The sequence below is a fragment of the Amborella trichopoda genome, chromosome 10, assembly GCF_054954075.1.
Source record: "Amborella trichopoda isolate Santa Cruz 75 chromosome 10, AtrichopodaSantaCruz75HAP2 v2.0, whole genome shotgun sequence".
NCBI classification, from domain to species: domain Eukaryota; kingdom Viridiplantae; phylum Streptophyta; class Magnoliopsida; order Amborellales; family Amborellaceae; genus Amborella; species Amborella trichopoda.
In genome coordinates this window covers 43,379,325-43,400,199 of record NC_142345.1, presented here as the reverse complement: position 1 = coordinate 43,400,199, position 20,875 = coordinate 43,379,325, and the positions used below count along the sequence as shown (strand labels likewise).

General features: G+C 36.4%; 2 protein-coding genes across 10 annotated transcripts; one reads left to right on the top strand and one right to left on the bottom strand.

Moving 5' to 3' along the window:
* Positions 1 to 1,080: 1,080 nt before the first annotated feature.
* LOC18447542 (FKBP-like peptidyl-prolyl cis-trans isomerase family protein) lies at positions 1,081 to 7,045 on the bottom strand. Of its 8 annotated transcripts, none has more exons than XM_006857639.4 (8): positions 6,895 to 7,045; positions 5,894 to 6,013; positions 5,379 to 5,413; positions 4,702 to 4,795; positions 4,383 to 4,443; positions 3,436 to 3,481; positions 1,471 to 1,541; positions 1,081 to 1,306 (listed from the first exon to the last, which is right to left on the bottom strand). In XM_006857639.4, the coding sequence occupies exons 1-8, from the start codon at positions 6,951 to 6,953 to the stop codon at positions 1,229 to 1,231; spliced, it is 564 nt and encodes a 187-aa protein (XP_006857701.3). In that variant the 5' UTR covers positions 6,954 to 7,045; the 3' UTR covers positions 1,081 to 1,228. The 8 variants fall into 8 exon arrangements, with proteins under 8 accessions (XP_006857701.3, XP_020531164.1, XP_020531165.1 ...); XM_020675505.2 differs by having other exon boundaries at positions 5,894 to 6,058; positions 6,895 to 7,012; XM_020675506.2 differs by having other exon boundaries at positions 5,894 to 6,004; positions 6,895 to 7,004.
* A 119-nt stretch (positions 7,046 to 7,164) lies between these two features.
* On the top strand, positions 7,165 to 19,714 carry LOC18447543 (period circadian protein). 2 transcript variants are annotated; one of them, XM_006857640.4, is made up of 4 exons: positions 7,165 to 7,374; positions 9,339 to 9,438; positions 9,983 to 10,369; positions 19,463 to 19,714. In XM_006857640.4, the coding sequence occupies exons 1-4, from the start codon at positions 7,268 to 7,270 to the stop codon at positions 19,589 to 19,591; spliced, it is 723 nt and encodes a 240-aa protein (XP_006857702.1). In that variant the 5' UTR covers positions 7,165 to 7,267; the 3' UTR covers positions 19,592 to 19,714. The 2 variants fall into 2 exon arrangements, with proteins under 2 accessions (XP_006857702.1, XP_088705288.1); XM_088849162.1 differs by lacking the exon at positions 9,339 to 9,438 and having other exon boundaries at positions 7,168 to 7,374.
* Positions 19,715 to 20,875: the final 1,161 nt, after the last annotated feature.

The window sequence follows — 20,875 nt, the reverse complement described above, 5'->3', positions numbered from 1 at the left end:
CAGTTAATATATATGATTCAATTCCAAATCTTACCTCCAGTGAAAGAAATGGATCGTCTTGTCTTCTTAATTCCGGAGAATTTTAGATGCAACAAAATTTGCTTGGAGCAATGAAACAGTTAAATTGTTTTGATTTTTGGGGAAATTGAAAAAAGCATCACTGTAGCCGAACTCCCTTCTTTTTTTAATAGGATGTTTGATTGCCTGAATTTGATCACTCCGTAAAACCATTGCTTTAAAAGCATTGCTTTAAAAGCTGGAATCGGAGTACCAATCCGGCACTTGCTGATTCGAGTTGCTGACTGAATCCAAGCTACTCAGCTTTAATTGTGGGAAAATAAAGAAATTATGAAAAAATAAAAGAAGGAAGAAATCACTTGGTGCTCAACAATCACCTTAACAAGTACAGTGAAGAACCGAGTGAAAAACCCAGTTCTGGATAATCTATGGAATTTCTCATAGTTTACAACCACCCAGAACAGATGACCACCCAATATTACATCCGACTCGGATGATTCTAAGTCAACTCACTGATATTTCAAACAACTTCTCATAGCACCTTATGGGGTTGATACACCAGTGGTTAGGGGGACCGATGCCTTAACATAATAACATGTCCCAACAAAAAGAAGAGGCCAGCCTTCTGAAAGCACCTTGCATTTTTATAAACTTTTCCACTAACTACGGTTCCCCAACTTGGATCTTAATCATTCAATTTCCTCACCAAAGCTACTCCCTCAGCCTCTCTCTCTCTCTCTCTCTTGAAGAAAATGCATAAACTACTGGTTTATTATAACATATCGCTTCGATTTACATAACTATATACATAAATATTAGGACCGGGGTTTCAGAAATCAGATTCAAGATCGGCGTCTGATTTTAGTCCCTCCCGCTCGGACTCAAGAGTCTGAGTCGGACCAGGCTATTCTAACCAAAAAAATAAAGAAGTACTGAAAAAGTGGGAGAATTGGCGATTCCAGGGTTTTTAGGCCCAGAATCAACAGCCTCCCCCGGCACCCGGACTCGAGCGCGAGTTACGATCGGACAGGCAGTTTTTGAAAAACTGCTTGGCACATGTTATGCACACAAGCAACCACCCATTTGCATACCAATGAAAATATTCTTCAACATTCAATGATCAGGTTACAGCAAGTAAATAAAGCTATTTATGAGAAATTACAGATTGCGGAAAATAAAGCACCTCTCTCTCTCTCTCTCTCTCTCAAAATCACAGTATCTTCAAGAGCTGGACCTCAAACACCAGTGGTTCATTTGCATGTGACAAAAGGCTTCTTCGAGGTCCAAACTGCAAGCAACAAATAATGCAATGATGCTAATGAAAAAGAGAAGAAACAAATCAATGGAGATGATATTAATACAAGGCATCTTGATTTTTTTTTCCTTTTTGTTAAAGACGAGCTTATTATGATTCAATATCTGATATAGAAAAGAATGACAGAAAAACAATACCTCTTCAGGAATGGGTTGCAAGTTTTCATTTGTATATCCAACACCAGGTGGCACCAATGCCCTCCTCTTTCCTGCATTTAGAGAACAAAATTGAAAGCCCATATCACCATTAAGATAACATAGAAGTCTTCCAAATCCATTTTCAATAACATAACTTTGTATAATAGTTTCCATCAGATCAATCTTTCTCTCTCTCTCTCTCTCTCTCTCTCTCTCTCTCTCTCTCTCAACATATCCAATTTGAAAGCATATCACCAGTAACTACAACAGAAATCTAACAAATCCATTTTCCGTAACATGTTATTTTGTACAATAATTACCATCAAATCAACCCCCAGGTCCCCACCCCCACCTTTCTCTCTCTCTCTCTCTCTCTCTCTCTCTCTCAACACATCGCATTCCACTATTGCATTCAAGCACTCTTTGCCCACCCAAGAACTCTTTGACTGCTCAATTGATGTTACATTCAAGCACTCTTTTAGCCTGCTCAATTAGTGGAACCAATGTTTTTAGAATCGCCTGGGGCAAGGAACTCCCCACTGGCTTGAGGCAAGTTATGAAGGGCAAGTCCGTGTGGAGTTGCCCAAGTAATTTACACCATGAAAAAATGTTAAAAAATACAAAAAGGGCAAAAAATAGTTAAAAATCAGTAAAAATTAGAAATAGCAATAGAAATCATTAAAAGACTATAAAAAAGATATATAAAAGACGAACTATTTCAAAATTTGACTGATACCATGAATATGTCAGAAAAAGAAGAAAAGGAAAAATAAAACACGTGATAAGAAAAGTCCCCAAATCATCTAAAAAACCTTCAACATCATTAAAAAAAACATTTTTCTACATATTTTTCAACTTTAAACATTTTTTATATTTTTTAAGTCTTTTTTTGGTGCTTTGCGAGTTGCCCATGGAATAGGCTGAGGCTGAGTTACTCGGCTGAGTTCGAGTGGACTTGGCCGAGCCACAATGGGTGGAACCAAAACCCAATACAGAGCCCAAGAGAATGGAAGGCTTTTTTTTTTCTCTGAGAATAATATGAGAATCAAAGGCTTCACTTACAGCTAGCTGTGTTGAAGAATATTGAAGAATGGTACTCACCATTTCATAAGAGGGAAGAAGCAAGAGATGACTGTCTGATAAAGAAACTAACCATTGTTTAGATAATAGATGGATTTTCCACTAAATGGCTCCGGCTAAGACCACAAAATTCTTGCTTTAGTCTAGGGACCATCCTCAGCTGAGATTAATACCATACTTTCTACCCAGTTCTAAGGGTTCTTACTCTTTACAATTTCCATGTATGTGTGCTTGTGGAAACAATTTGGACACCTTAGGCTGGATACTGTACTTTTCCACCCAAGGCCTAGAAACCATGTTAAGAATTTTATTTTTATTTTTTTTAACCCCAAAATTTGCAGACCTCTCTATACATTCTTGGCATATGAGGCGATGCGGCCGCATTTTTGAACAATGGTCTGTGCCAGGTCAAGTCGAGGTCGGGCAAAGCTGGACCTGGCCCATCTAGGTCCCCAAATCAAGTGATCAGGTCAGGGTCAACCCAACCCAGACTCAACCATAAACCCCTAGAAATAACTCTCATTACCTTTATAGACAATCCTTAATAACTGTAGTCTTAACCATCATAATTATATTGAAGAAGTTAATCTTTTTTGGGAACAGAGGAAAACAGGGTTCCCATGTAGAGATAGGGGTTTCGACGGGATTTAGGGGATAAGTAGAATTCCACATAAGTAAGACCCCATGTGAACAAGTGGCTCACAAAGCTAATCCACCTATCACTCTTTAACGGTTGTTAAGGAAAAAATAATGCTACGACTGAAATTCCATGTGCCCAAATGGGGATATTGTGTGCCCAAATTACCAATCAAACAGAAGGAAAGTTAAGCATAAATATATTCTATTGGATCAAAGATCAAAGATATTTTGAACTCAATGACTTACCTCCGGCCTTCATGCCAATCAAAACCTCCTTCAACCCCTTTATAATCTACAAGACACAGAAAAATAGTATAGGTTAGTAGTGTGATGTCGTATAGCATATCAAATCAACAACAGAATGAAATATTTGAGATCATATGAGAATTAATGGTTGATAAGTTTGGAAGAGATGATGAATTGATCACATAAAATAAGTTTCATTAAGGAATAAATGATGGAAAATGGAACTAATCATGGATATCCTAAAAAATTTAGAAGCAAATTCACAACAGAGCACAGATAGAAGCCACCAGATGCCAGAATTATGAGTTTACAAGCATGAAGCATGATTTAGCATCGACAAAAGCAAGTGGAATCCAGTATTGGAAAACTCGGTGAGTCTGACTTGGCCCCCATCCAAGTTAATCGGACTTGGCAGGCTGCTTAGTCTGGAATCAAACACATGGGCACCAGTAGAGTCCAGCTGGTTCCTAAAATTTCATTATTTCTTTGTTTGCACCCAGCTAAGTCAGCTGAGTCTCTGACAGATCGTCCAAGTCTGTCAGACCTGACTCATGCTCGGGACCATAGCAAGTCTTGACCCAAATCCTTTTTCAACATTGTTGGAATCCAGTGCTTCTACTTAGAAAATTATATGAAAAGTATGCAAACAATACTATGAACACACATCAACCATCTATTATTGATAATAGGCCATGGAGATTAGCCACAATGCAGGTGGCCAACAAGGACATTTAGCAAATGTATATCTAGCAGCATTAGTCATCAAGAATGGTAGATGCCCCTTTGAGGTAACACATAACATATATTGGATTGTGGCATGATTTCCTTTCTATTTTACTCATCTAGATATACTCTAGTAGAAAAAACTAGAATAGAAAATAAAGTGAGGCATCAAAGTGACAATTCCCAACTTTCTCTCATATTTTATGGGAACAGGATGAACCCACCTTCTTCTCATCTAGCAGAAGTATTGCAGGTTTGCTTTCTCCACTGAACTGATCCACAGTGCTACATTTGAAACATAACAATGAGAGAAGGATCAAAAGTATCGTGGTGGAAATAACCACAGATTATGATAATAAACAGTATCTCAGTCTCCACTGTCCATTGTTGAGCCTCTAGAAGTGTGTAACTACACCATATAAAGCCTGTGTATGGTATGTCAAGAACAATTCAAGACCATTCCATGGAGAGACCAAATATACGCACTCTAGATTATACATACAAAGAAGGCAGTGGTGGTGTACGCATTAATCAAATCCCTACCTATGAACAAAGTATCCATTTGAACGCCGGCAAACATAATTGACCTCAACCAGATCCCCTTCATGTGCCTCTGGTCCTCCTCCATCAACAATATCTTCAATTGGAGATAAAGCCAAAAAACAAGCTCTAATCAAGTAGCCTTTCATCAATAACATAACAGGCACTCATGTAGCTAATAAGCCCAAATTTTTCTGTAGGGCACAAGTATGTAACATAACTCAAATCAGGAAAAATCAACACAACTGTTACTCCCAAATTCAGCAAATCCATAAACTAATATAGGATGAAAATTAAATAATCAAACAATAACATGTTTATATACATTAAAACAAATACCGATAGAGACAAGCATAGAGACTATCACATTTTAAGACAAGCAAAAGAACATTACAAATCATATCATCCTAAATATGATTCAAAATAAGGAGAAATCAGAAAATCGAACTGTGGTTTATTTATTTGTGCTTCAAGAGTACACAGGTCGCTGAGATTTTTATTTTCATCACAACGATCCACTTCTTTATTGCAAAGACTCCTTAGAAACTCAGTTTAAGATGTTTCCTCATCCAACCATCCAAGGCACAACCTAATGGAATGCATAATGCAAAACTAGAATAACAATTGCGTCGTCAAAATGCTGGAGCAATCTTCAAAGAATACAGTTAATGAACTTTTACCTTGAATTATCACTCCACTGTTCAACTTCTGAGTCCTGAATTCTTCAAAGTTCAAACCCAATTCATCAGAACTATCAAATATAGCTAACAGAACCATAGTGTGTGTGCGTATGTATGTGTGTAGAGAGAGATTGATTTAAAAATCTATAACCACCATCAGCATTTGAAAGCCCCATGATGCCATGAAAGAAGCTGAATACATTTGCATAAATGACACATATACTCAGACTTATAGCACGACGCAGTAATTAAATCCAGATGACTCAGGCTCAGACTCTCTCGGGTCATTTGGACCTGGCGCCCTACCTGGTCCAAATAAAATATCTAAGACTCGGGTGAGTCTCTCCGGCTCATGGCCACCATTTGCATTTTTTTCACTGTCCCAGCTGAGTCAGACCGCCGACTCTGCCAACTCAAAGCACGTATGAACCCAATTCTGTGCTTTTAATCACTGGCATGAAATATAAATTATGAAGTTTAATCAATGCTTCGAAACCCAGGGCTAAGTTTATTACCGGATTACCTCAAGTTCTTCCATCTTTGGTAAAGGTGCAGCCATGGCAGGGTATGTATAAAGCAAACCAGCAGAGAGTCCTAATGACTCTAAAAGGGACCTCCGCGATACTCTGCACATCCTTTTAATAGCTCGAATCTTGTTAAGGCGCTCATATGATATTCTTCTGAATTTACAAAAGAAGTAAAAGATTCTACTATAATCATATTTCAAGGAACACATGGATGCAAAAAAGGGTTTGTCCATGGGCTTAATTTATTATGGTATTGACAACTGCAACAGTACACCCCATGTTTGAATCGAATGCCGACCTAATTAAACAAAACCAAAAAAAGATTGTATCTATGCTAGTTTTATAGTTTGGGTCTCAGAAAAATATAAAATAACTGTGTAACCACACCATGACCTTTTATTCAAATAATTTTGTGGTATTTTCACCTATTTAATAAACCCCTTACCCAGTCATCCCCATCATGCAATGGGAAATGTACTACTAATTTTTAAATTAATACATAATCATATCTACAAAAACCCATAAACATATTTGAGAAAGGTATGTTTATAGCAAGTTCAACAAAAATCTATAGAGTTATTCCACTCTGTTGATAACTAATATATCAAAAGCTTATAAAATTGATAGTTTTGAAAAAATTTCTGATAGTGTGCACGATAAATAAAAAGAGTTATTGATTTACAATTTTTTACTGTCAAATAACAGAAAAAAAAAGAAAATCACATCATAGAATCCTTCTATTGTAATTAGCAACGTAAGTTAAACCAAAGTCAGAAATTTTTCTGAACTCTCAAATATTTACAGTTATCTGCGACAAATGCTTTCAATTGTAGTTACATAAAAAATAAGAAAATACTGAGAAATGGGAAAAAAAGATAATTCCATTTTTTTCATTAATTATCATGACAAATAATGAAAACGAGGAAAAATTGGAAAGCATTATTGTTGCTAGAAAAAGGGGAAAAATTGAAGAGAAATTATTTCCACACCTCTGAATAACGAATAATGAATTCGTCTGGATTAGTGTTTTGGGGAACAATACCGCCATTTTTTGCTTTTAAAAAAATCCAAAGAAATGGAGGTTTTAAATGATAGAATGGGAAACATGCACCAGAGAAAACAGATAAGGTCCTTCAGTATGGAAATTTTACAAAAATACCCCAAAAACTTTGACGCCAAAATGTTCTTACGTTTTGATTGCCTTAGTTTCACTGAAGGATGTTTTGGGTATTTAAGAAAAAGGTCGTGGTTTTATAGACAACGATATAAACTCCCCTCAGGCTTTTCTTCTTCATTTATCCTCGTCTCTAATCTCTCGTTTTCTCTTTTGCCTGAAAAAACCATAAAAAAAAATAGTGGAAAATGAGAGTGGCCTCTAAGGTTATCTTCCTTTACAGAGACGCTAATGGATTTGGGACTGCAATTGCTAATTCGCTGAAACCAAACCCTAATTCTGGTTCCAAAAGAATGTAAGCTGTCTTTATCCTTCATGTTGCATCTAAAAACCCTAATTGTGATACCAAAAGTGTGAATTTTTTGGTATCAGGATTCAGAGAACCATGATCTGGGTACTGAAGGAATGTAAACTTTCTTATTTATTATTCCGCAAACAAACCCTGATTTTGTCCAAAAAAGAAGCCTTCTTTCATTTTCATCGGAACCTAATTCCTCACTCTATTACTGAGTCTATTGTAGTTCCTATTCTTTTACTATGATACTGTAAGCTTTTTTCAAGTTTTAGGTCCGCTATAGGCCCTTGATTCTGTTTCTAATGGAATGTAATCCGTTTTGCGTCAGTTTTCCTGCTAAGAAATCGTTATTATGCTACCAAAAATAAGCTTGTGGTACCAAATCCTAGTTTTTGGTTTTGAGGGGTGGAATTGAACTGAAGGTTTATTCATGATCTATTTGGAGTGATATGAGGAGCAAAACATGGAAGGTAATGCGTTCTTTAATTTGCAGAGGTTCGCCTTGCATGGGCTTGAATAGCACATAAAAATGTAGTGTTTGAAACTTTCTAGCGGTGTTTTAAACCAAGGACTTGGGTGGAGACCTGGTAGCCTGATTCATGAAACTCATCAGGTCCGAGTCTTCAGAGACTAGGCGAGCCAGAAAAAATTAACATATCTTGGGAACTAGAGTCGGCCTGTTCCCAAGTTTTTTGGTCCAGGCTCAGGCAGCTTTCCGGACTCAACCAGTTTTAAATCATTGCTTATGGTCTTTGATGGCATAAAATTTTATTTTTGGTTACACCCTGATTTGTGACATTGATACTGATTAATAGTAATGGAAAGCTGGTATTGCACTAGAATTCATGAGCTTTTAGAAATAATGTATCATACGTGTATTATGGAAACAGCATTTTATAATGGATCGTTTAGGTTTAATGGTTTGTAGACTTGTCATATTGTTTGTCATGGTGGAGTATGCCGATGAATGTTTTCGTTCTAAACAGTATAGCAAGAAATGTTATGATAACCTGACTGTTGAAGTAATTTTTTTAAATCATAGTTGTCGGGTACGGGTGCGTTCCCTGGACCGGGAGCGAGGTCGGGCCCGCGGAACCATAGATTGTTGGAAGCTCCTTGTGGTTGGGATCGTCGTCTGTACGATCCTATGTTAAGGGAGCACGATCTTTGTCACAGGGAAGCGCGATTCCATGGGGAAGGAATCGCAATAGTAAGTTTTAAGGGATCAAGAATGATGTGTGGGTTCGCAGTACTATTGGGCACAAAACTGAATCATTGCATGTGAATCAGTACCAAATAGAGAAAAAATTATATGCATTGTGTCATACACTTGAGAACCGCGGTTCGAACTTGTTGGGAACACGGATCTCAATATAAGGATCCGCGTTCCATCCAAGATTTCTAGCTGGAACCACGGAATCGAGGTTCCGGAGCGAGTTTGTGACCTTTCCTACAAGGTTCCAGCAACTATGATTTAAATATCTAATATGTATCACATACAACAGTCACCGTACAATGTATCCTTTGTTTACTCTCATGTTACATATTCTTAAATTTGATCTTTATCGATCGGAAAAGAAAATGTAGAGTGATATTTTTATGCTTAGAGATGAAAACTTTGATAACATCGGGAACTCTTTTTTTTTTTTTTCTTTTCCTTTTGAAGTTGAGATTATTCTATGTAGTTTACTTACAAGTAGATGCCAATATGTGTCCAAGTTCACAGTATTGAATGTTTGTTCAATTTCATATGGATATGAGCATATGGAATGTTTGTTCATTTTCATATGGATATGAACATTGTTGTCAATGGATTGTGGCATGTTGAGTGCTTCATGGCGACTAATTACCATGGGTTTTGTTCTTTCACAATCATCACTCTACCATCTTGAACTCCCGAGTTTTTTTTCTTCTTCCCATAACCATCTTGTACACTTTTATCTATTATGCTCCTTGATCTATAGAAAATCGTCATTTGATCTGTCATTGGAGAGGTATGGAATACATGATACTAAGGCTTCAGGCAATATCATTGACTTTGTTGATGCCCAAGGTGCAACCCAGGTACAATTCCCTTTTTAATGTTAAGCAGTTACTAGGAAGATTTTGACTATTCACAATTTGACTGTTTGCTCCCATGGTAAATCCATTTTGTATGTGTAATTCATTCAAGTGCTGTATTTTTGATAGATTGCCAATTCAACATCCTATCGCTGATCAAATGGACTGGTTAATATCATAGGCCTTGAATGGAAAAAATGAGAGTCATTTTTATTATGGTGTCAAAAAATTAAAGAAAAGAAGGAAGAGTATGAATAAGTATATTATTTTATGGATTGGGTTCTTGAAACTCATCCTATGAGATGATGGATGGCGATGGAGGGAGAGTCAGAAAACTGCAATCTATTGCTTAATGGCATCCTGAATTGTTTCTGAAATAATCCCAAGTCCCAACATGGATGATATCCTTGACATGGGCATCAGTTTCAAGTTTTTCCTTGATGTTATCCTTTATAAACACCATGCTTCTTCACTGAATAAACCAATCTTCAGAGAAAACTCAGCATCCAAAATACTTGTTAATTATTGTTTATTCTTCCTTTCAAAGGTTACCATATTGCTCATGCAAAACTATGAGCCCCCAATTGCTGGCTGTGCTGTGAATGAAGTTCTGAAATCCATCACACAAGAGTCCGGTACCAATAGGCCTTTGCTCATGCTTCCCTACATTGTATCATCATCGAAACTGGAGCAGAAGGTCAGAAATCTAGGGAAAATCAGTAGGAATTTCCCTCTCTATGGTATTAAAATTGGGCCGGACACTGACTCCATTGCTTCAATGGTTGATGGGTTACCTAAACCACCAAGCACATTGCCAATTCACGATGAGATACTGGCTTGTCTCCTTCAATTTGTGCGTGTTTTGAGACTGGAAACTGTGTTTCTTGTTGCACCAACTAGTGGATCCAATACGGCAGCAAAACAGGAGCGTGAGGTATTTACGACCTTGCCACGGCCTTTTCATCTATTTGTCATCCTCTTTCTTGTTGGCAGTGTTAGTGGTGTTGTCTTTTTCATTAGAATCATTGCAACTACTATTTTTCTGATAATGTATTATGTCGTTATCATAATCATCATCATTATCATTATTGTTATTATTATTAATGTGTTTATGAAAGGACACGTGTGACCTAGCCGGAGTATATAATAATTGTTTTTCCTTTCTTGTTCAATTCTTTTTCTTTTCTTCATAGTCTAGATCACTTACAAGTAGTCATTTTACAATATAATAACTTCAAGTAAAATAAAAAAAAGAATACGAAGGATCTCAAGAACTTGAAGCTATTCAAAACGTTTTTTTCAATAACAAAGAAAAGACAACCTATGCTCGGGAATAAAAGATATAATAAATAAATATGGAAGAAACAAAAGATAGTACCGGAGATTACCTCAACCGGGCTTAGTACACCCCTCGCCGAGTCTCCTCCTTTCGATGGTGCTCGAGATCTTTGATCGGTCTCTTGATTTCTTATTTTTATGGCAAAAATCCAAATAATGCACATGGATCCCAATCTAGAACCACCCACCTAAAGCCTCAATGCTTAAGCCTAATTCAAGCCCTTTGGCTTGATCCTTATGAGAAATAGAAATCAAGAAAGGAGGGAGAAAACTACTAGCTAGGGATGATCCTTTTGCTGCCTACAAAATCACATAATCAAAACCTAGTTTGATTTAGAACCCATGAGAGAGATTCAAGCTTAACCTAGCCTAGCTTGGGCGTACCCCCCTTAGGATAGTTTGTGAGAGAGAGAGAGAGAGAGGTAGGCTGAGGTGGGGTGTGACCCCTTAGGATTCTTGGAGAGAGAGAGAGAGTAACCTATGTGGGGCGTGCTCCTTAGAGAGGCTAGAGAGAGAGAGATTCTATTTTAGAGAGATAAGATAGTAGAGACAAGGGAGGAGAATGATCCCTTTTATAGATTTTTTATGCATTAGGGTTTGCCATAAAATCGTAGGAGCAAATCTTGACCGTCAATCTAAGGAGACTTGTGGGGTGGAGATGTGAATCATCCATTCCCTCAATCCACCATCAAGATGCTAAGGAAGGTGCTAGAACCTTATCCTCCCCTTCCTTAACTTATTCCCATCAAATAAGTTAAATAAAGAAAATATTTCTTTACTTTCTATAATAGTCAATATTCATTCCTTATTTCTCAATTAAACCTTCTTGATTCTCAAGATTTTCCAAAACCACATATTTTATTCCTTTATTGCAAGTAGGCTTCTCCCCACAAAAGGAAAGCTATCTAGCATGAGATGTCTCTCACAATTTTTAGCAAGAAAAGACAATCCCCTATGGGTGGAGCATACCACACTTTGGTGGCCACTCATGAGCCCCACCCAATTATCCCATGTGATTTAAATGGACCTCCAATAATTATGAAGGGTCCCACATATTTTAGAAACAATAAAAAATTGACTTTTAGATTTTTCAAATCTTTAAAAATGAATTTCTCTTGATTTATAAATCCAAATGACAAAATTAAAATATCAAAAGATTCATAAAAATTCAACTAAACATTCTAAAAATAAAATAACATAGAATTAATTAAATTAAATTAATTTTGATGAGAATTGGATCCGAATAGGTCTAGGATTAGCCAGCGCATAGGAGCACTCTACCTTCAACTGTGGACCACGATCCACACTAGCTTTCTCAAACTGACCCAGCAGTTCCAAAGACCCACAGTCCACTGCAGAGGCTCATGATTGGATCGCCAATGTCAATCAATGGGCTAAGGGACGTTATCCCAGTCCGTGGATTTCAGGTTCTCCCTTAGAGACAAATCATGATCCGCCAGACCATGATGCAACAATGATTCTATGGTGCATAGAGGTAATCTCTCGCATATGTACATGCTTCATCTGTAATGGGGACTTACTATATCAGTACAATTATCTATGTACATGCTCTGTGATGAGACAATGATGAGGTTTTAGTCCTGTCTTTATAGACTATTCATCACACACAAGGGTCACACAGTCCCTCGACTCTCATCCGGGTATGCTCTGACCTCAGTAAGGGCTAACCCACTAAACCCTCATCGGTTTCATCTCTATGCCCATGTACCTTGGGTTTTTCCAACTCGGCTGGCCTAACACGTCGAGCTTAGTCCAAGTATCGGCAAATTGCATTTGCCTAGTATGGTTCACAAGAGGACTACACTCCTACTGAGTTTATGTTTCACTATATACAACGCTCATACAAGCTCGCATAAGGCCTTTGAAGGCCATATAAATCCAACATCTCCCACTTGACCTTTGGAGGCCTTACAATATCTCTTTCTCACGTTCTCATTCCCCAATTACAATATCTCTCTCAAGCATTTTTACTTTTTCTTTCTTATTACATTTAATCATAGCTTTCGCCATCAATCATTTCACAAAAGATTTAGGGAGGCAGCGCCTTTTTCTCTTTGCTGCTCGGATCTCATCCCGAACATGGTCATAGTCCATCTTTCATGTCGCATCGCGAATCATGAACCTGTTGTCGCAGAAGATCATCACGTACCCTCATTGCATGGGGTCGTATCTTCATGGGCTTAAAGCAATTATTCAATCAAGTTGCTCCCTTCTGTAGCCATACAACTAGCGCCACGCATCCGGGTTCTATGGGTGAACAACAATTTGTTGTTCTAGCTCGCCCATCAAACACAAGCAGGTGCTCCCACTGGAATATTGAGTTCATCTGGATCTTTCATGATAGAGTACATGTATATCTGAATATCCAAGCAACTAAAAAGAATTGTGGGATTGTAGCAGCTCCCACTCAATTATTGCACATATAACATATACATTCTTAGCATTCTTATGCCTATATCAAGAGGTAGTATAACAAGTCTTATGCAATAAGTAATTCAATACCAATTGGTTTCACAATATGCAAAACCTATGTGAACCACAAAGGTTCATCCATACCAGTCTTCTTGGTAGTAAATTCATACAAACCAAGTTATCTAATTAACACAACATGTGTCAAGGAAGCCTAGCAAGATGGCATTCCTACAACATTCCCTATGGTTCAAGGTCTTAGGTAATCGAGGATTTTAAATAACTAAAAAAAAACATGGGTCAAGGCATTTGGGTATTTAAAAACTAGTGCATGAATAAATGACAGTTTTCTTTCAAGTTTATAAATACCTTCAAGACAATATTTTTCTCTTTAATCAAAAGGCTTTTGACTTGGTATATATACATGCACAAGCAATAGTTAGATAATAGTATGGCGGTGTAGAATGATTTTTCATAAAGACTTAGTGGACCTTGCAAGACTGTGGGTTTTCTCAAAACCATATTAATAGACTTAGGTTTTTCTTAACTCATCCAATTCAATTTTAATACGTGCCAAAAATCATTTTACCGCATTTACTTTTAAGTTCTACCAAGTCAAGTTTATGGCCACAAAAACAAATCATAAAGACTATCCTATAATTTTATCCAAAATAAAACTTGACTAAAGAATAGTTATCAAAATCTTGACAAAATATTTCTTATTGGCAATTATAGAGACTTTATCAAACGATCATCATCACATGCAACTCATCATAAAACTAGACATTAGAGGGACGATGGTCACTTAGACGAAGTTCCATCAGAACACTCCCTTCATGCTTACATATTTGAATGAGCTAAACCCATCTCTCGTGTTTCGTACTTAGGCTCAAAGCCCTTGATCAAATCGTATTTCCATGTGTATCACTACCTTAAGTAGTTCATGATCAAGCACAAGGAGGCCCAAAAACACAAGGTATCCATGAACTGGCTCTTTCAGATTTGTTAGCACCTATCACTTAATGTCAATATATGCCATAAAAAAACAAATAGCCAAAATATAGCCAAAAAAGTGTATAAAACATAAAATAAAAGGTTATTGAATCCTCTTTCCCTATATGATCTTACCATGTAAATTGAGATAGATTTCATACCTTAAAACCATGTAGTGCTGTACCTTGGCTTTCTTGATTGTTTGCTTTTTTTTGTTGACCAGCTTTTGTAATCTTGGAAGAGCACGCAACTGATGGATAATTTATTGGTCATCGGTTTCACATGTCACGAAGTGTCCATCTTTTCGGTACTTGGATTCTTCCTTTTTCACATAGTGAAGAGAGACTCTTTTTCATCCCATCATTCCAAATACCACAAATTTGATTCTCGCACTGATCTTTAGTGTTTCTATGTTGTCACCAAGTCTCTCTATATATCCATTCATTTTGAAGAAACCAATATGTTTTTATAGGTATTGTTTTCTTCTTCTTTTTGCTATTCCCAGATCGAACATTCTTAACATAGAGTGTCATATCTCACCAACTTTGTATAATTTCTCTCTGAAGTTTTATTATTATAATCCATACTCATGGCGCACTATAAAACTTTTAAATGAGCCCTAAAAAGATCTCCATTACGAGGAATCCAAAGATGTGCTTTAACATACCACATCTTTTAATTTATTGCAAAATAGAACATAAGCAACCCATGATAAAACCATGATATCTCTCAACTCATAAAGAGTTTATCTTTGAATCCTTTTGAGTATTGAAATAGACTAAAAAATATAAAATAGTGCTTAGTTCCATTGCTAAATCACACCATTTAGTGGGTCTATGATTTAGTGACAATCTCGTTACCATACAATTTTCTCAGCAGAAAATCAAGTTGCGTACCTCTCAATAAAATATTAGTTTCTCTCAATTCACAAAGGATTTCTTCCTAGAATCTTTTCTTTTGAAAATTAGACTCAAAGCCAAAGCATAAAATCTTGGTGTGAATTCCAAATAATATTTTTCTTTAGATAAATAAATAAGTGACATTCATATCACAAAATAAATCATACTGTAGAATTTCAGGATGAACACTATCTAGTAAAAATGTATTTTCTCCCTACCCTCATGGAGTTTCCCTTTAAAATCAATTTTGTTTGAAAGTAGACACAAAATTGTAACATATATGTTTCCACAAGCCTCATATCACTCTGTTAAGTAGGCTTGATAAATATGATTATTCATGTCTCAATGAAGAGCACACCAAACTACTGAAAATTCAGGATGACCTCTCTTCAATAAATTTTTTTTATTCCTCTCTTCCCATAGATATTTCTCTCTCAAATAAATTTTATTAGAAACTAGACTCAAAATGGAAATCTAAAAACTTGGTGTGGGCCTTAAAACATTATGTTAATAATGGAAATAAAATCATGACTTTCAAGCATTGAAACAATTTTCGTTGAAGAAAACAGTATTTGTGCACTTTTCAATAAAATGATTATATCTTTCAAACCATAAGGATTATGTTCATGAAACTATTTTTGTTTGAAAGTAGGCTCAATTTGATGACTTACAATCAAATTTTAGCTAAAAATAAAATCACATGATTGGTGGAAAAATTCATGGAACTCAATAGACAGTGCCTGAGTTTTGCAATGTCAGAATTGACACCCTTCATTGATGAGGCCATAACTCTCAATTCCCCCAGGATCTCCCACTGAAATTTTGCAGGTGGATTCTACTCTCAAAAACACATAATATCATTGAAGTATGCAATATAAAAATAACTCATTATCTTCTTCATATCACTACTCCAAAATAGTACAGAATACCCATTCTGCAGAGTGCATTTTTTGGTGTTTGAATATTCCAATAATTCTTAACCGGAGGTATATTACTTGACCACAAAGGCCATTAGCTTTCTTATATCTCATTCCTAAGCTAGATCTAGACTCAAATAAAGAGAAAATACCACTAATGGGAACAAGTATCGATAGCTCTGATACCAATAAAAGGACACGTGTAATTTAGCTGGAGTGTATAATAATTTTTTCCTTTTTTTTCAATTCTTTTTCTTTTCTTCACAGTCTAGATCACTTACAAGTAGTCCTTTTACAATATAATAACTTCAAATAAAATAAAATAAAATAATACAATAGGATCTCAAGAATTTGAAGCCATTCAAACCCTTTTTTTCAATAACAAAGAAAAGACAACCTATGCTCGAGAATAAAAGATATAATAAATAAATATGGAAGAAACAAAAGTGGGTGCCGGAGATTACCTCAACCGGGGGTACACCCCACGCCGAATCTCCTCCTTCCGATGGTGCTCGGGATCTTTGATCGGTCACTTGATTTCTCCTTCTTATGGCAAAAACCCAAGCAATGCACATGGATCCGGATCTAGAACCACCCACCTTAAGCCTCAATAGGCCTAATTCAAGCCCCTTGGCTTGATCCTTATGAGAGATGGAAATCAAGAAATGAGGGAGAAAACTACTAGCTAGGGATGATCCTTTTGCTACCCACAAAATCACATAACCAAAACCTATCTTGATTTAGAACCCATGAGAGAGATTCAAGCTTATCCTAGCCTAGCTTGGGCGTGCCCCCGTTAGGATAGTTTGTGTGAGAGAGAGAGAGAGGTAGGCTAAGGTGGGGCGTGCCCCTTAGGTTTCTTGGAGAGAGAGAGAGAGAGAGAGATTCTATTTTAGAGAGAGAAGAGAGAATAAGTAAGAGGTGTAGAGACAAGGGAGGAGAATAATCCTTTTTATAAATTTTTTATATATTAGGGTTTGCCATAAAATCGTAGGAGCAAATCTTGACCGTCAATCTAAAGAAACTTATGGGGTGAGAGATGTGAGCCATCCACTCCCTAGATTTACCATCAAGATGCTAAGGAAGGTGTTAGAACCTTATCCTCCCTTTTTTAAACTTATTCTTATCAAATAAGTTTCATAAGAAAAATATTTCTTTACTTTCTCTAATAGTAAATGTTCATTATTTATTTCTCAGTCAAAGCTTCTTGATTCTCAAGATTTTCTAAAACCACATATTTCATTCTTTTATTGCAAGTAGGCTTCTCTCCACAAAAGGAAAGCCAACTAGCATGAGATGCCCATCACAATTTTTAGTAAGAAAAGGCAATCCCCTATGGGTGGGGTGTGCCACCCTTTGTTGGCCACCCATAACCCCACCCAATTATTCCATGTGATTTAAATGGGCCTCCAATAATTATAAAGGGTCCCACATATTTTAGAAACAATAAAAAATTGATTTTTAGATTTTTCAAACCTCTTAGTTTATATAAAACTTTAGACATGAATTTCTCTTGATTTGTATATCCGAATGACAAAATTAAAATATCAGAAGATTCATAAAAATTCAAATAAATATTGTAAAAATAAAATAATATAAAATTAATTAAATTAAATGAATTTTGATGGGAATCTGATCCGAATAAGTCTAGGATTTAATCAACGCATAGGAGCACTCTACCTTCAACTGTGGACCACGATCCACACTTGCTTTCTCAAACTGACCCAATAGTTCCCATGACCCACAGTCCACTGCAGGGGCTCATGATTGGATCGCCAAAGTCAATCAATGGGCTAAGAGACGTAATCCCAGTATGTGGATTTTAGGTTCTCCCTAGAGACAAACCATGATCCGTCAGACCATGATGCAACCATGACTCTATGGTTCATAGGGGTAATCTCTCGCATATGTACACGCTTCATCTTTAATGGTGAATTACTATATCAGTACAGTTACCTATGTACATGCCATGTGATGACCTGTCTTTATAGATTATTCATCACACACAAGGGTCACACAGTCCCTCGGTTCTCATCCAGGCATACTCCGACTTCATCAAGGGCTAACGTACTATACCTTCATTGGTTTCATCTCTATGTCCAGGTGCCTTAGGTTTTTCCAACTCGGCTGGCTGGCCTAGCATGTCGAGCCTAGTCCGAGTATCGGCAAATTGCATGTGCCTAGTATGGTCCATAAGAGGACCATACTGTCACGACCCCTCCCCCGAGCCCTAAACCATACGAGCCTGCAGCAGCAGGGTGCAGGACCGCGACGTGAGGTGGCGAACATCACTCAGGTAGGAGTGACTCAATCGTATAAAAACGCGAAATCAAGAGCAAACTATGAAAGTAAAACTAAAATCTACACATAAAGACTGATATCATTCCAAAAGAACAATCATTTCCATTACATTAGGTATCCAAAAGTTCTTACAATTTCTTCAAGGCACTAATGGCCAAAAAATACAAGGTGTAAAGTAACCGTCACAGTGGTAAGACCACCAAAAACATACTATAGGGAGCTTCGGAAGACGGCTCTTCAGACTTCAAGCTTCGACCACCCGAACACAACACAACTACCCGCCTTCAGTTCAGAGACTAACACTTTCTCTCTACAATCACGCAAATGAGATGGAATGTCTCGTACGGTTTAGGGCTCGGGGGCAGGGTCGTGACCCACACTCCCACTGAGTTTATGTTTCACTATGTACAATGCTCATACAAGCTCTCATAAGGCCTTTAAAAGCCACATAAACCCAACAATTTATGTTGTCTTTTAATAAAATAACTGTAGTTTACAATGGAATCAAGAGAAAGATCCCAACCTTTTCGAAAAGATAACTAGTGCATTACCTATACAGAAATATATCTTGAGAAGCATAGAACAATTTTGAAATCGCTTTGATTGCTTTGATCGGCCGGGTCATTAGCAACTTGTGACCTTTTACATATGGTCGGTCATTCAAGTTTTTGGTTATAAAGAGTATATATTAATTACTATATCTTTAATAGATTGTTGTTCTAAAACCGGGACAGTTATGGATGATTCCCAATCTGGATATGCAATTTTTTAATCATTGCTTTAAACAATCTTGAGCGCCCATCCATTCCCATTTTTTATCAGTATATCTCAATTTCAGTTCCATTTGGGTTTTTTCATTTTTCGTGATATTTTGTAGAATTTTCAGAATTGAGCGAACACAGGGATTTATATCGATTCCAGGTTTTAACGCCCAACATTTCGACCTTTTGTTCCAAGTTTGATCAATTTATCTTGATAATAATTCCATCTTTATAATTTCATCTCGTGATTCATGGTCTTTTATGGAATTATTAGAATATTGAGATTTTATTTGAAGTAGTTTCTTAAATGGACAAGCTTTCAACTTAGGCATCTACCCCACTTGGAAAAGGCAAAAAAATTTACTGAACTGATGGTTTTGTTCCTCAGGTATTATCTGAGCTTGGAGAGTTCTTGGCGAGCCGGGTTGGTCTGAGCTTTAGCAAAGAATGTGTTGAGGATGATAGGGTAGAGAAGGCAAATGCTTCCAAAGAGGATTGGCGTGCTTTATACGGTTAATTTTTCTTTTTCTTTTTTTTTTGGGTACTTTTCTTTTTTGGCTGAACTAATTGATCTCTCTCTTGTTAAGTAAATCATTTTTGGATTTAAATTAAGAGCCGGTCGGCTGCCTGGAAAAAGAAATCTGTAAATTTCTAAGGAGAGAGATTATTGGGGGTTGCAGGGATAGAAGGGGTTAAGGGGGCAGAGAGATGATTGGGGTTGAAGGAGATTCATTTTCAGAAAAAAAAAAAAAAATTAACTTATTTAGTTAAAATTTTTATATAAGATTGTAACCTTATTTGTAGAAATAAGGTTGCATCAATCTACACCATCCATTTTATTTAGATAGTATAAATTAGATACTTTTTAAAAGATATATTATGTATTGATATTGTCTTAAAAGATATGTCAAAATTACACCATTCAAATAAAATAGATGGTATAAAACATCACAATGTTATTTTATAAATAAAATTATGACCTTAAACAAACTGCACTAGTAGTTAAAACACTTTTTTCCCAAAAATGAAGTAAAAAGGGAATTTCAGAAAGATTTCTCCCAATTTGGACACCAATTATAAAAATAACTGATGCCTCATTTTTAGGGAAGAATATCTTGGAAATTATTGTTCAATGCCTGAATGGACCCAATAATTTATTATGTTTTCTCTAATAGAGAGAGAGAAGAATGAGAGCGGGACTAAAAAGAGAGGTATCCTACCCTGAAGTTCCCACCTCCTTAGAGCATGTTTGGATATGTAGTTTTAGTATAAGAAATTTTATGATGGCTTGAAAGTATATTTCCATCCCAAATTATGAAATTAAAATTATAAATATAATACTAATCAAGTAGAATTATAAATATTCAAAAATATTGAAAATAGATGGTCAGATGACATGCTAAATGTGCATTATTTTTAAGACTTGAATTCTTCTTTTCTTTGTGTCTATACATCTCAATGTCAAGGTACTCTTAAAGAATTTACCAACTGGAGGATTTTGAGGTACTAACTTACTTCCATGACACCTGAAACAAATTTTATCCTTCTGTATAATATTATGTAGGTGTTTGGTAGGTGTCCAGTGTTATATATGATATATTCTGGTTAGTTGTTTGGTTGATATATTTCGGAAGGGTGTTTGCAAATTGTCCACAGAATAATCGGAGTGGTAGGTTCACTTCCTCTCTCTCTCTGCCACCGTCAAATCAATCAGTGGGCCGTGCTAGACATCTGAACATAATATTTACATGGATAGTTGAAAAAAAAATGGATTTCAAATTCTAAATATAGTTTATAGTTT

Excerpts from the sequence above, each read along its gene's own strand:
- LOC18447543 (XM_006857640.4), top strand. The coding sequence starts at position 7,268 with ATGAGAGTGGCCTCTAAGGTTATCTTCCTTTACAGAGACGCTAATGGA. Across the intron at positions 9,439-9,982 it reads ATGCCCAAGGTGCAACCCAG|GTTACCATATTGCTCATGCA; the intron begins GTACAATTCCCT and ends TTCCTTTCAAAG. Across the intron at positions 10,370-19,462 it reads CAGCAAAACAGGAGCGTGAG|GTATTATCTGAGCTTGGAGA; the intron begins GTATTTACGACC and ends TTTGTTCCTCAG.
- LOC18447542 (XM_020675504.2), bottom strand. The coding sequence starts at position 6,138 with ATGGACAAACCCTTTTTTGCATCCATGTGTTCCTTGAAATATGATTAT. Across the intron at positions 4,444-4,701 it reads AATGGATACTTTGTTCATAG|CACTGTGGATCAGTTCAGTG; the intron begins GTAGGGATTTGA and ends TTTCAAATGTAG. Across the intron at positions 3,482-4,382 it reads TTCTGCTAGATGAGAAGAAG|ATTATAAAGGGGTTGAAGGA; the intron begins GTGGGTTCATCC and ends TGTGTCTTGTAG.